The sequence below is a fragment of the Coenobita brevimanus genome, chromosome 65 (assembly GCF_032717465.1).
Source record: "Coenobita brevimanus isolate Jiangsu-jjx chromosome 65, ASM3271746v2, whole genome shotgun sequence".
Taxonomy (NCBI): domain Eukaryota; kingdom Metazoa; phylum Arthropoda; class Malacostraca; order Decapoda; family Coenobitidae; genus Coenobita; species Coenobita brevimanus.
Window position 1 is genome coordinate 42,492,869 of NC_137018.1, and position 16,525 is coordinate 42,509,393.

A 16,525-nucleotide genomic window follows, 5' to 3' on the forward strand; every position below is an offset into this window, starting at 1 on the left:
CATTTCTAGTTTTATTCTTGCCACCTTCAGACAAATTTATTCTTCTTCAGAAAGAGACCTCCATAAGATGTTATACTTAGGAGAGAGGCTTTCAACTGAAGGGGTTTGACATTGCGTTCGCTTACTCTTTCAGTGTGACATGTCCCAGTAAGGTGAATTAATTCGTTGGTGAATTAATTCGTGTGAGGGGAGTAATAATAAACACGTCACCGGACTGAATGGATGAAGATAGTCAAACTAAAAGAAGTTATTTTGACTTTAATTCTCGTAAAACACAAGTTACGTGAACATCTGTGTTTGAATATGTTCGAGGATGCTTTTTTTTATGCAATGAAGGATGAATCAGGTTAAAATCCCCCCAGTAATCGTTCCCTCCAAGAAAAAGTAAATAAAAGAGAGCTAAATTCAAGATCCGCGCACTTCGAGATGCCAAGACACTGCAGAAGCAGATACAGATTGAGTAAGATAGTTCCAGAGGTGATCCGTTGCATTCATGAAGGACTGTGAGTAACTGTTAACTCTTTCATTAGCGAGCTGGACAGGAGTCAGAATCTGCTGCCAGACTGGAAGCCTACTACGCGCCCGTCGTAATGAATAAGTTTCAAATGGCACAGTATAAACAGACAGCATATGAGTACATAAGTATGTGAGTGAGGACAACGGATGAAATAATACAGAATTATCGATAAAAACAGATACATCTCACGGATGTTTGAGTACTCATCATCAATACGATGACGTCTTTGTTCATTTCATTCTGGGTACTGTTTAGCGATTTAATTCCGCTCAGGAAAGCTACATGCAGTACAGTGACAAAGGAATTAACTCCATTGTTTGGAAAGTCTCCTAGGCTGGATAATATCGTCCGGCGGTAGCATAGTCAAAATGAAAAAAAAGCCATCAGTATAGTGTGAAGGGTCTATGAAGGGCTATATTTAACCTGACTAATTAGAAAAGTATCTCCTGAGCTGAATACAACCGTTTAGTGGTGGCAAGGAAAAAAAAGATAGTATTATTTTGAATTAGTTGTCAGTACACAAAGAACAGAATGCTTGCAACAATCGTCTGGTGGTATTATATATATATATATATATATATATATATATATATATATATATATATATATATATATATATATATATATATATATATATCATGGTGACGCAGCTATCAGTACAGGAACTCGCAACAATCGTCAAGCGACAGCAAAGATATATATAAAAAAAGAAACATGATGTTGAAACAACCTTCAGTGCACAAACAACAGTATGTTTGCAACAATAGTCAGATGACAGCAAGGATTAAAAAAGGTCATCATGGGGCAATGGTTATCAGTATACAAACAGCAGCAAGCTCGCAGCAATCCCTAGCACGTCGCAGCCATGTTAACTTCCAATCATTACTTGCTTTAAGCGCCCATAACACTTAACCCTATACCCCTGGATAACTTTATTATTATTAGTTTTGTTAACACTAGATGACTTTATGCAGCTTACAAGAGACTACCAATTATTTGATGATGCTCTTTCATTACTAACTCCACTGAAACCCAGGACATCTTTATCTACCCATCTGTCTATGTATATATGTAAAATTGTTGCTTACCCGACGCTTTAATTCAACTTTAGAGACACCGCTCGGCCTTCAGTGGTAATAACTCCTTCATCAGCTTTTACACCATCACCCAACTCTCCTACGCTAAACAAATGTCTAATGGCGGCAAGGAGAAAATATAGAAGACGTCATAGCAGCAGCAGCAGCAGCAGCAGCAGCAGCAGCAGCAGCAACAGCAGCAGCAGCAACAGCAGCAGCAGCAACAGCAGCAGCAGCAACAGCAGCAGCAGCAGCAGTAGTAGTAGTAGTAGTAGTAGTAGTAGTAGTAGTAATTGTTGTTGTTGTTGCTGTAGCATTGGTAGTCTCAGGTTCATCTGAAATGTGAACTCAGTGGACTGCAGTCTTATGTTATCCATCTGCAGTCCGCTATCCTCCTTTTGGACGATAGGGAAGGCGCTGTGGTACGTTTGCATAACCATGCAGAGAAGCCGGAAAGATATTTCGGTACCACCATACGACGGCGTCCCTCTCCCAGCACCCGTCATCGTAGTAAAAGTGCTACCTTGCCTACCAGGTACCACGCTATTCACTCTGCTCGTCGCCAATACGTAACTCTCCCTACTCCCAGCTACCTCTCTGCCCGCCTTCCCTTCATCTCCCGGGAAAAATGCTGCAGTATGAGGTACACGTATCTATAAGAGAGAGAGAGAGAGAGAGAGAGAGAGAGAGAGAGAGAGAGAGAGAGAGAGAGAGAGAGAGAGAGAGAATTTCCTAATACAGATACCGTATGCAGTTGTCGCACAAATACACTGCCAAACGAGTTACACAGGGTTGTCTATAAACAGCGTTCCACTAGAAACTCGTTTGGTATCTTATGCGGTGCGGTGACGGTTCATTGTGCTGGTGTAGGCGTGGCTGTGGCAGTGGGAATAGGAAATTAATAAATGACGCAGGGTAGACATTGATTACACTGACTGAGCCGTACCCGAAACACACAAGGAATCACCAGGCTGAGTGGAAGGGGAACGTTATATATGGACCACCCTGTATACTAAATGAACTCCACATACTCCACAAGGGTTACCAAGTCTCAAAAGTGATGTCAGCCTATCTTAGTGAATGGGTTAAGTGAAACAGTTTCTTCTTAATATCACACTCCCAGCGATTCCACTAACTTGTCCTAAAACAAATTATTCTGACGAAGGAAAAGTTGGTTGAAGTTATATATTAACAACTGACACTCTCAAATACTGATCAAAAATGTATACGAGTAGGCTGCTGTCTAGTTTCCAAACCTATTTCACAATGGGGTGTTCTTACCCTTTTCATATTAACTGTATGCATGCCAAAGTTTTCTGGACGTTTTGCATTCTTAGCATCATTCACATACACCTTACCTGTGTGGAGAATTGTAGATGCCACTATAGTAAGTGTGTCACGTGACCTTTACCACCACTAAAAACCACACATGATCCGCAGTCACGTGTGTTTCTAATGTCACATTACGAACACTAAGTAACATCGTCACACGATTAAAATTCGCCGCAAGCACCGCGTTATCTAAGGTGCAGAAAACAAGATAAAGATGTGATATACTTCCGATACGATGTCAGCAACGTTTCAGTTCCTTGAATTATGTAGCATGTGACACCATTTTCACCTCCTGACAACCACCAGCCCCGCTCCTTCCCTCTGACACCACACACACATACTTGTATATAAACGGAGCCAGCTATTTCCTCAGATTCATATCAGTTTATCAGTAATGAGAACAGAACTCTTATCTGTCAGTGTTCTTATCTCCCAACACAGAGAGGCAGTGTAGTAAGACTTTGTTGCTCTATATCAAAAAATTGCGAGAGATCAAGATCATCAAGTTTTAAGAGGGAAAAGGTCGAGAAAAAATCAGAATTAAATAATATAATGTGTTGTGGAAGCACCCTGTTTGGCATCACATACTGTTACTATGATTTTTCAGACACAAGCAGCATTATTATCATGCAGCCGATTATGAATAACTGGACAGTACTAATTTCTGAATCAGTGTACCCATTGCCATGTTAAGTACGGAAAACTGTCCCTTCTTTGTAACACTTTAATTATCACACAACTCAGTTTCACTTATTCTCGTGTTCTTTCCTTGGAGATATCGCATTACTTCTGCAAATCAGTTTCTCAGTCAACTCCGTATTTTTCTGACCCTACACTGCCATTGACAACAGCATTCTAGGGTCTTATTTGCCCCTGTGTAGTACAGCTGTCATGTGTGTGTGAAGGGATCGGGGAAGAGGGAGCTTGTCAAATATATTTCATTACCTTCCTTCCTCTTACCGTTAGGGATGGTGGAAGAGGGAGCTTGTCAAATATATTTCATTATTTTCCTTCCTCTTGCCGTCTCTCTCTCTCTTTCCTTTGTTTCTGGCTTTCGACTTTTGGCTTCCTCTCTTAGCATAGGGAAACTTCAGGATGATCCGTTAAGTAACGATGGACAAGATCTGCTGGAGTTTACATTATTGTACTTTTTCCTGATGGCTGGTTTATCATTTATCAAGCAGTGTGAGTGGGCCTTACCCGATAAAGAGCATCACTGGAGTCAGATGCAGTCATCAATCACCTTATTTTTTTTTATTTTTAGGCAATGCTCTGACATTTATTCAGCAATCATTCACCATACAGAATAAAACTGGCTTACAGAAAATAGGTTCACACTAACAGTTCAGTTCAACAGCTATTCAAACGCCAGATTTAAAAAACATCAGGCAGTCGTAGCGAAATGAATTATCCGAAGCATGGAATTTTGAGGAATTTCAATACAATTAACGTTTCATATCGAAAAATGAAAAAAAAAAATCTCGAAATTAAACACCACCACAACTAACTCCGTGGAAAATACATAAAAAATCCTATTTTATGAACAAAAATTCCTATCATATGTCGACATGAAACTAATTTGACAAGTTGCCTCTAAAGTCTAAGGACAGTGGATCAACAGAGAGGTATAAAAATTTATTAATGTTAATCAAACTAACTTATCACAAGTTACACAAATGATGATTGATAAGAAACATGTTGCTGCAGGCTACAGTATCTTGGTAGTTATCACAGTTACAGTCCTTATCATGCACCACATGATCATAAACAATAACTAAAGTAAATCCGGTTCATTGTCACATACTTAAATATAATGTCAGTTACACAGCATGAACTTCATGCATGTTAAAAACAAAAATCTCACAGATTACCATTATACCGTAAAAACAAATTACGCTGGAATATAACTATCCATAAAAAAAAATGTCCATTACGAGAAATAAAAAAAAGTATATGATAATATCACAGTGCAATATACTATATCAATTAGTAAAATGAGCATGAAACTGTAACAGTTAAAAGTAATACTGTCTATGCAGATGACAGGCAGTGTACTCGAATTCGGTATACAGTAGGTGTTGTTTAAAGTGCAGAAGTGACATGCGCATAACGAACTTTAACTGGAATGTTTATTTGTTTTAGTGTGCATGAATGGTATGGATGCGATATACAGCGGTGTGAATGCCCAAGTGTGTAGTATGATTGGTATGAATAAGTGATGTGGGTCGTGTGTGGTATGTGTGGGTGGTATAGAGTAGGTGGTGTGTGGTATGAGTGTTGAGTGTAATGTTACGGTGCTGGGAAGTCTAATATGATTTCAAACTGACTGTAAGGTCCAGCATAATAAGGTACATGGATTAACAACTGTGTTGTTAGGACATATACGTGCAAATAATCACTGATAACACAGGCCTTCACACTTGTGGCCTTAGGAGGTTCCATAGACTTCTTCCTAACCAGATTATTTATGAATATGGCACAAGCTATATTCATAGTAAAACGATGTGAATGACATACACAAGAGAATATTACATGCTAACCATTTCCCATCTCTGGATTCTACAGTTAATAGTCTTAGAGGGACACACGGTTAGGATAATGAATAGGCAAACGAAACAACCAGGAAGAGGAGCCAAGCAGCGATCAGAATTCACAAGATATGATCGTGTTGCTTTCCTTCGTCTTGCATCTTGTGACGCTGGCAAAAACACATCCAAGTCCCACCTCCCCCTCACGCCACGGCAGTGCCCCCTAGAAAACGAGTGGACATCTGAATGACACTGCCCGTCGTTACACCGTAATATGCCAACGTCTTTTCGTCCTGGAGTCGCTGGCCCCTGAAGAGGAGTCGCGTGGTGTCTGGAACGCCGTACTGAGCCTGCAGCTTTGCCTTCACCTGCATCACTGTGTGACTCAACGGCACGATCAGGCGGTTGGTGTGATCCTGCAAGTCCTTCACCAAAATGCTTACTGCCTCCTGTGGATGATAAGGTAGTCAGGAATATTTTTTTTCTATCACTGAGCACCAAACTTTCATATCTTTCACATCAAGCATGAGGCAAATTTTCAGTCCCAAAATATTTTCCCCCACACTGAGCACCATACTTTCACGCTTTTCACACTAAACATTCATTAAATTACAAGTCCCGGCCTTAGCTAGACTTTAACAGGGGTGAATCATTTCAGTTCTCTGTCAGCCTGCTCTCAGACTTTCTCTTCCTCACACATACACTGCTTACTAATGAGACTGAGGTGAAATGAGCATTTGCAGCCGTCATCCAGACAGGCCCTGTAATCCTAGTACTGTTTTATTTTCCATTCAGTACTTTCAATACCTATTTACTAATCATTCTTCTGTTCTAAAGCGTGTATCTGATCCAGGATTAAAATAGGCAGCAGCACCACCACCAGTACTTAATCCACAAGCCATATCAATCGTCATCAATGGTGTCGCCAGCCGCCTGGCCATGGGAGGAGGGGGACGGGGGCTGGGGTCGATTTGGGAGCAGTGTGGTGCGTGAATAATAATATTAACAATGACAATAATAATAATAATGTATATATATATATATATATATATATATATATATATATATATATATATATATATATATATATATATATATACAGAGAGAGAGAGAGAGAGAGAGAGAGAGAGAGAATGGATGAAGATTATTACTACATTACACTAATGCTACACTACTACTATTACTGCTCACCAAAATATCACACGAAACTTTTCAAAATTATTACTGCACCTGACAATAAATGATATTGTGATTACGACTGATATAACAGTGTACAGCACGTCAAAGCCTTTGAAATAAAAAATAATGCAAATCCTGTGATAAACGACTTGGCAGAAGTATATTACAAGGCATATTTTATTAATTTAAAGACTTTATCGCGTACTGCATATGTTGCCTGCTGAAACTGATAATTATGTAACAATTATTAAATGTCCAAGTTTCAAGTACTTATAAAGACTGATAAATTGAAATAATTCGACAAAGCCGCCTGTACTGAACAGAAACTACCACACAATAAAACTGAAATGTCACTATTAACCAGTTTACACTGTACAAAAAAGGAAGTAAATTTATATACCCTTGTTGTAAAAAAAAAAAAAACGATTCTTCAAATATTATTTTATTGTTACTGACAGAAAATTTGTTTGATAAAAGTATTCCTGTTGATATTTACAGTTTTTGCTTGTTCAGTTCCAGGTACACCGATATCATTAAGTCGTGGGGGGAGTGGGTGGGTGTCGGGGGGAGGGGTGTCAGCGATTTATAAGGGGGCGCACGCCCCCCCACGACCCCCCCACCCACCAGTAACTACGCTACGATTCGTCATGATGAGTTATAAATGTTAGTGTCGGGGATAAAAGTTCGCTTCATATTTCATCTCTCCTATTTTTCATTTTCCTTTGATGGCTACTACTTCTGAGCTGAGAGAGGTACAGTACGAGTATCTCTGGCCACAGATGATTCTCGCACATTAGATAAGTCAGGAAAGAAAGTGACGGGCATGACGTTCCGTATGTTTGAAGTAGACACAATGAGATATCAAACGAACCTTTCTCCCTGACTGTACAGTACTTCATTTTTCATAGTGTGTTTTCCTAGGCCCATGATGAAAATGATACAGGAGACTCCGGAGCACTTCATCCCCAGTCGTTTATATGGCGTGTTACACTTAACATGTTCTTGTACATGACTTATATTGTTTTAACATCGACGTAGTTTGTATCAGTAACACAAGAGGATACTGAAGAGTAATGTGCTGAATAAATAGCTGAGAAAGATGTTACAAAATCTTCAAGTCATTTAGAATATGATCCCTAGTACCCCTTACCTGTGGTGTGGCTTCCGTGGGCGTGACAGTGGTGACAGAGGAGATGCTGGCTGACAAGAGATCGTAGTTGACGCTCAGGCTGCTAACGGCGATGCTGGCGTGGTCTTTGCGACACGTGGGGCACCTGAGGCTGCCTTGGGTCTTCACAATGTTCTCTACACACTGGCGACAGAAGCTGTGGCCGCAGGGGAGGCTCAGAGGCTCTTGTTTACCAGGACTGTAAACTTCGGAACATATTTTACATTTGGGAGCCATTATTCTGTACTTTAATCTTCTGGTTAGCCTTTGCCTTTAATTATTATATTTTCCTTTCCTCTCTTCTTTTCGTGTGCTTCCAGTGTAGTAATGTACGTGCCTATCACCACACAGGTAACACGCCACAGTGCTATCCTCAGAGCACACTGAAACCTTTGATAAGGTGGGGGGACCCGGTAGAGATAACAGTCACCCTCAGTTCCTGGACTGTAAACAAATGACGGTCGGTGAAGTACGCGAAACGATGTATAATTGGGGGTATGTTCATTTATTATTATTTTTTTTTAACGTCAGGAATGATCAATAATGAATACGAAAATGGAACGATCGAAGGTAACTGTATCGCAAGAAATATAAAAACAAAAGAAAATGGAACACGAATAACTGTATTTAAACACCTCAGTGGAAAGCAATAATTACCAAACTAGAAAAAGACAGACATATATATATATATATATATATATATATATATATATATATATATATATATAGAGAGAGAGAGAGAGAGAGAGAGAGAGAGAGAGAGAGAGAGAGAGAGAGAGAGAGAGAGAGAGAGAGAGAGAGAGAGAACTATCAGCAGCACCAAGCACTATCCCCCCCACACACTCATTTTGTCCTATCTACGAATGACTACAAAACCATCCCATGCAGCACGAAAGAAACGGACACACTAACACACCTAAACTATACTTGTTCACTTCAGCTAGGCCTAAAATGGTCATCTCTCCATCTTGACTGCTAAGATGAAACAAGACTACGATGCTGGTCACGAAGAGGTGCTATGGAACGGATGTAGATTTGAAATATTGTCTTATTCTGGCATTAAACTACAGGACAAAAATCTGCGCCAAGTCGGGATGCACGAAGTAAGGCCATGAAGAAGTGTTATGGAGAGATGCTAGAGCCGTGTATAGTTGGCCATGAAGAAGTGTTATGGAGAGATGCTAGAGCCGTGTATTGTTCTGCGTCCGGGAAATAGCCTAAGACCCAACGAAAAGTACATCTACGCCGCAACTCCTCGTCCACTCTACCTATGTGTGCCACTGATGACTTGCCTACCGCCTTCTGGACCATGACAACAGTTTATATATCATTCGTGCTACCGCCTGACGATTTTATTCAGCTAACTCCTCGGCCGTTTTGATTATAGATGGGACTGACGGTTACGATTAACCCTTTTCTCCCTTTGTTCTTGCTATCACCAAACGATTTTGTTCAGCTTCGGGAAGACTGCGTAGTGAAGGAATAGAGTCTCCCGATACTAGCACCCACAGCACGATGACGTACTCTTATCATAATCCTGTTCACACCGGACGATTCTGTTCAACATAAGAACCATTTTATTCAGCTTAGGGAAGAATACTAGATGCCCTTACCTACATCACAAGTCTCCCGTAAACTAAGTATAATGGTCTGGAGGTAGTAAGATCAGTACATGGAAAGACATCGCCGTACCGAATGGGTTGATAGAGTTAATTTCTTGTTACAGATCAAAGTTCAAGACGAGAGGTTGTTATTTTTGTTATTTCACACCCAGTTAAAGTGAAAAGAAAATAGTCATCACAGTGAAGGGGATAATTCAGAGGTTCGCGTTATCTTCGTCAATTTTTTATTACCCAAGAGCTTTTTATATGCATAGATCCTTAACTCCTTCCGCAAAATGCCTTCTTTATTATATTCTTACTGCCCATACAAACAGATTTTATTTAGTGTACAAGGACTCTCCCGCCGCAAATGGGTTACAAACGACCTTCCTTGATGCTCCCGGTTCCATGAAATCAACACACACACACACACACACACACACACACACACACACACACACACACACACACACACACACACACACACACACACACACACACACACACACACACACACACACACACACACACACACACACACACACACACACACACACACACACACACACACACACACACACACACACACACACACACACACACACACACACACACACACACACACACACACACACACACACACACACACACACACACACACACACACACACACACACACACACACACACACACACACACACACACACACACACACACACACACACACACACACACACACACACACACACACACACACACACACACACTCTCTCTCTCTCACACACACACACACACACACACACACACACACACACACACACACACACACACACACACACACACACACACACACACACACACACACACACACACACACACACACACACACACACACACACACACACACACACACACACACACACACACACACACACACACACACACACACACACACAAACACACACACACACTCACACACACACACACACACACACACACACACACACACACACACACACACACACACACACACACACACACACACACACACACACACACACACACACACACACACACACACACACACACACACACACACACACACACACACACAATCATACATAACCTATATTCTTACTAATGGTTCCTCTAGATGACTTTCTTAGGCTAAACGGACTCTTGGCAGAGACTCTGGAAGTTTAGGGGTCAGAGGCCACACTTTCGATAAACCTACGTAGTACTGCCAATTTTGTCCATTGCCTTCTTGCTGCCAACAACAAAAGATTTTATGCAGCTCTGCCTTCACATCTTGACTGAAACGTTTAATGCACTCTCATGGCTGTCCTTACAAACTGTACTCTCATGGCTGTCCTTACAAACTGCTTTGCTTCTTATACAAGTTTGTCTTTTGTATAGTTATTCATTTACTTCTACCCTCTCTCTCTCTCTCTCTCTCTCAGCAACTATCTCTGCTATCTCCGTAATCAGCAGTGCCTTTATCGCCTTCCCACTTTCCCTCAGTCTTACGAGTCTCCCTCACCAATCGACGGCATCACCTCTTTCATAATTTCCTAACTCTACAATGAACAACACTACTATGGACTTTTTGTTCCTACCCTAACTTAAGCTTACCACATTTTAATATACCACTTCTATCCTACATGAACTAGCCTAATCACTACACACATTCCTCCGATCTAGTCTAAGTTAACCTGACACTTCTCTTTACTCATTCTATGCAACCTCACCTAATCTAAGCAAACCACATTTCTATATATTCCTACTGTCCAACATAATCTATCTTATTCTAACCTTCCACCCAAAGTAACCTAGCCTAGCCTTACCATATTTACGTATACTCCTATCCATCGACCCTAGCCACACTTCAGTATAATCCAATCATCAGCTAATCCAAGCAGCTTCTCACTGTTGGGCCAACGTAAACCTCTGGATGGCGCTCAAGAGAATAAATAAGGTACGTAATAATAAAAGCTAACATATACTGAGGTGCAAGACGCAGAATGAATAGTTACGAAATCTCTCAGATGTACAACGAAACAACTGCCCACGGGTTCAGTACGATCATGACGTTCTTATTTCGATCTTGCTTACACCACTCGATTATACTCGCGTTAAGTTGGATCTAGAAATAATCACAGCTAAGGTAGGCAAGGCTAGTATGCCAATATATATATATATATATATATATATATATATATATATATATATATATATATATATATATATATATATATACAACGTATAAGCACGAGAGGTCCTTCGTTCGCCAAAATATCTCGTAGTGAAGGGGATAATGAATGCCATAGTAAAAAAAAAAAAAAATACCCGTTGTATAAGCACAGAACAGAGCTTCTTTGTTCGTCCAAACCTGAGTACAACCACACAAGGAAGTCATTTATTGGTTAGGCTACTGATAAGCTGCCACTGCCCGGCTGCTGATAAGCTGTCGGTCCCAGCCAGCTGTATGACGTATGGTTATATATTAACAACTGTGTGCAGAACAAAGAAGTGTGACAAAATCATGTCACGTACACAGATTATAATTAATTATTCCTGCTCTTTTTTTTTTTTTTTTTTTTTTCGGAAAATTTTCGCATTTTTCATTACCGCTGTTCATACTCACGCCAAACACTCGACCTCGACAGATGAAGATATGTTGTTATTTTTTATATGCGTCCCTTCGCATTCCTGTCATATTTTTTATTTACTGGATCCCCTGCCATTCCTCCACGCCATAGTAAGATATTGATCACCAGAAAGTAAAGGTACCGTTTTTTTTTTCTGTTTAACTAGATTTATTTACATGTACTATACTCATCAGCTCTCTCCTTAACGTTGTCGTTCTTTTAATCTCAAATAGCACTCTGTGTGTGTGTGTGTGTGTGTGTGTGTGTGTGTGTGTGTGTGTGTGTGTGTGTGTGTGTGTGTGTGTGTGTGTGTGTGTGTGTGTGTGTGTGTGTGTGTGTGAACCCTCAATACGATGACGATTTATGTATTTAATTCCTCCTGCCTGCAGACGATTTCTTTCTGTTTAAGAGGCCCCTCCCAGTGAAGGTGTTACTCTTCTTTGTATTTTCTCTGTTATGGCGGCTGCGGCTGCGGCTAAAGGTCAAGGGTGTCTATGCACATATTCTTACTAAACTCGAAAGGAGATCTCTTTCATGATAACCGAACAACAGCAACAATCCTGAGTCATTCCTTTCACAGGTTTTCACAAAAGAAAACAGCGTAGCCTACAAATTCCCATCCCACAATCGGTTTCCCAGGACCAGATGATAATTTGCTTAAAATACAGACTGATACCAGATGAAACACTGAAGAAACTTAACACTAATACAAGGAAAATTTACCTTACTATTCGCAAAGTGGAACAATGAAATAAGTTACCAGCAATGGAAAATAGTGCAAAAAACAATTGATAAGTTGAAAATTCGGTTACACAAATATTTCGAGACAACAGGCAATATTTAACAGTGTTGTGTATATCTAGGTTGATGTGTATGGTGACGACAGTGAGACGTTTATCTGTCTAATATACTATAGCACTAGCCGTGTGTCTGTCTGTGTGTGTGTGTATTTTGGGCAGCCGAAACTACACATTCAAATCACACCAAAATTGGCACAGAAATCTCAAAAAATTCGCTGATGTGAAAAAACTTGGTCCCATCACGATTGAAAAACTTTTATTATATTTTAATGAGCGATCACTTTTTGACCAAAAAAAAAAAAAAAAAAAAAAAAAAAAAAAAGAAGGTCGCTCCTGGCGCCCGGCATAGGATCTCCGTAGACTTTTTTGCCCACAGGTAGAACTAAAGTATTTTGGACTTGCATTCTGACAACTTGGGTCCCATTCCCGAAGCTGCAAATAACACGATCAACTGGTTAGCTGCAAAAAATCCAAGTGACAACGTTACACTAGAACAGCACAGACACTCGAGAGCCCTCCGCAGGAGCGAGTGCGAGGGGCCCGAAGGGCCCTCGAGCACTTGTTTAACAATAAGAACATTCGGCCATGTGTACGCTCTTTCTTTTACAGATCTGTACATTAGAAATTAAGTAGGGAACGCGTTCCTCTTCTACCTCTCCTATGAACATTTTTATGCTTGTTCTTTGTAAGAAGCTGGTTCAACAGGATGGTGTGGTGGGTATGGGAGAACCTTCCTTTGTTCTATTTCTCTTACACGTTAGTTAGATTTTAGTATAATTAGTCCTTTTTCAAACAAAGAAATTCGCCACGGGCCAATAGGCCTCCTCTTATCTCTTCTTCCTTTGTGTTCTTATGTATACGTAATTTCTTTCATTTCCTATCTTCTGATTTCATGACATCGTCTTTCCCCCTGACAGGAACTGAAGGAGCTTGAGAGGGATCCCCCCGGCCAATGTTCGGTGGGGCCCATTGGCAACGACCCCTTCCACTGCCGCGCCACCATCATCGGGCCCCCGGACACGCCCTACGAGGGGGGGCTCTTCGACCTCCGTATTGACTTCCCAGAGGACTACCCATTCCAGCCGCCCAAGGTCTCTCTCGTACCAAGGCCTGTATTTTCGCACATTTATCAGGGTTTCTTCCTTACCAGTATAAATCTGCACATGACAGTTCATTATAGTAAACTATGTAGATACTGAAACAACATTAATGACATACAAGAGAATGATGAGGGCTGATGTGTAAAAGAAATCGTTAAGAAGAAAGGTATTACAAAACCCTCTTTGCTTACGATAATATGACCCGGAGTGAATGGTTTCCTCTTCTGATTAATTTTAGAAATTATTTAGTATGTTTAACTGCAAATTAACAGGACGGTATTCATTCCCGCTGGTTATTTCCACAGGTAAAAAAAAAGAATCGGATTTCAATAACGTCTGCCGAATAGGTGGGTGCTGGGTGATGAAAGAGTTAATTAGATTTTGAGGTGTGTCTGGATCCGAATGGAGGAATAAATCATAAATTTTATTGGCGTTGGCGGAGGTAAGCGCTCTCTGAGACTGTGTAACAAGACGGAGTAAGGCCGTAGCATTAACTATGTGAGACCATTAAAATATTTGTCCGGTAAGAAAGAGGAATTACTGCAGTAAATAAAAAACTTTATTGATTTTGGCTGAAGTGTGTGCTCTATGATGACATTCAGTTTGAACTCTGGAGTTGCTTGAACGGGATTTTTATGAACTGGTACTACATTACCTAACAGTGAGATGTCAGTTAATTTTTCTGTATTATTAGCATATTGCTATTCATCTGTCAAGGTAATGTGTGCTTATTTTCGCACTCTGCAATTTCTTTCTGATTAAATAATTGTCATTAATAAGGCTTTAATGCTACCTTCTCATTTTTGTTTTGAACTGGTGGTGTGATGTGGAGAGACAGGTGTGGTTCACGACCATGATCTACCACCCAAACATCAGCGACAAAGGCACCATCTGTCTGGATATACTCAGCGACAACTGGACGCCTTCCCTATCAATATCCAAAGGTATGGCGTTCACTTTAGGTCGGGATTTCCTATATATTAGCAAAGAACATTCAGGGAAGTTCGTCTACGATTTTAGAGCGTCCCCTACACATTTAGGGCATGTCCGTCACTTTTCTCCCTGTCGGATCATATTAAAGTCTCTCATCTCAAAGGCTTCAGTTATGAGAAGAAAATGAGAGGCATACGAGAAGAAATAATGGGCGGGCTTTTGTTCTCGACTGTAAAGTCGCCTCCAGATGTTCCTTTAACCTGTGCCATGCTTCCCTTCCTCATGTTGCAAAGATTCAAAATACCACAATATTTTACACTCCCAAGATCCTCTGACTCCTTCTTAGCTAAATAAAATCGTTTGGCATTAGATATATAAGAATATTGAAGGTGTCCCACCCTTGAGAGGGTTATTGAAGTGCATACAAACTACCGAGAGAGATGGAAGGGTTTTCATATGGTGAGAGGGTTACGGGTGACAACCGGGAAGTCTGCTTGGAGGGTATCAATTATTGAGACACTGGCCCATATTTTCGTTGCCATGGGAGACTACCAAGGATTTCTTTCTTAGAGATTTCTTACACCTAAATGCCCTCTTGTATGTTATTTTTAACTTTCTAAAGCTTTTATAATTCGCATCAGTAATTTAAGAGCAAATATTATGGTGTAATGGAACAATAAATCACTTTAGAAAAAGGTGTAATAAAAGCTCACAATCAAACAAGAATACGACCCACTGCGGCCTTGCAGAGGGAGAGTGGATCGGAGGAAGAAGCCGAACAGTTGAAACGTTAAATTTACATGTTAGGGTTCCTGACAAATAAGGATTATATACATACACATAAAACGTAACAGTCTCTTCTAATTATGATTATTACAGCAGTATCGTTTGCAAAAATGAAATATCGGAATAGTTATACGTATGGCTAGTGTACTGTACACTTTTACATTAAAAAAAAAAAATCAGGGTGTACTCCACCACTCTTGCCCCCTTATCGTCTGCCCCTAACTCCCCTCGTTTTACCCATGCCTCTACCCTCCCACCCCTGACCCATCCTCGTCTCACCCCAAATTCAACTACCCCCCCATGTATCATCCCTCCCTTCTCCCCTAGTGCTGCTGATGGTGTGCGCACTACTGACGGACCCGAACCCTGAGGACCCCTGGCGGCGGGATGTGGCAGAGGTGTACCGTAACGACCCGGAGCGGTACCAGAGGGAGGCCAGGGAGTGGACCCTCAAGTACGCCACGGGATGAACCACCATCCAACAAACAAATATACATTTATGGTCGTATGCTTTAATCTTAATTCGCGAAGTGAAATGCAACCTACCACTTTTATATGATAATTTCTGATGCACAAGACGAAGATAGAATGTGTCTGGCCTCTCCGTTTCGGTGCTGACTGCATTCTGTTGTGAGGGATGTAGGCGTTCATATATTCCATAGACGTTCATATAATGCTGTAAAGAAATAATGGCTTACATTCTACTTCGCAATTCAGGGTTTCACCATACGACCTTCAGCTTCGGTATTGTGTAGATATAAGGATGACCTGCATAGTGTGAGAAAATGGTGTTCCATTTATCTTCAATACTATGTTAACATAAGGAAGACCCGACCGTTTTAAGAAATAATTCGAAG

The 16,525-nt window shown here is 40.7% G+C and overlaps 2 protein-coding genes across 2 annotated transcripts; one reads left to right on the forward strand and one right to left on the reverse strand.

The window, feature by feature from the left end:
- Positions 1-5,656: 5,656 nt before the first annotated feature.
- On the reverse strand, positions 5,657-8,037 carry LOC145404986 (uncharacterized). Its single transcript, XM_080276488.1, has 2 exons — positions 7,783-8,037; positions 5,657-5,902 (listed from the first exon to the last, which is right to left on the reverse strand). The coding sequence occupies exons 1-2, from the start codon at positions 8,035-8,037 to the stop codon at positions 5,657-5,659; spliced, it is 501 nt and encodes a 166-aa protein (XP_080132614.1).
- Positions 8,038-11,352: 3,315 nt separating this feature from the next.
- Positions 11,353-16,138, forward strand: LOC145405101 (ubiquitin-conjugating enzyme E2-17 kDa-like). Its single transcript, XM_080276616.1, has 4 exons — positions 11,353-11,376; positions 13,767-13,940; positions 14,788-14,893; positions 15,996-16,138. The coding sequence occupies exons 1-4, from the start codon at positions 11,353-11,355 to the stop codon at positions 16,136-16,138; spliced, it is 447 nt and encodes a 148-aa protein (XP_080132742.1).
- Positions 16,139-16,525: the final 387 nt, after the last annotated feature.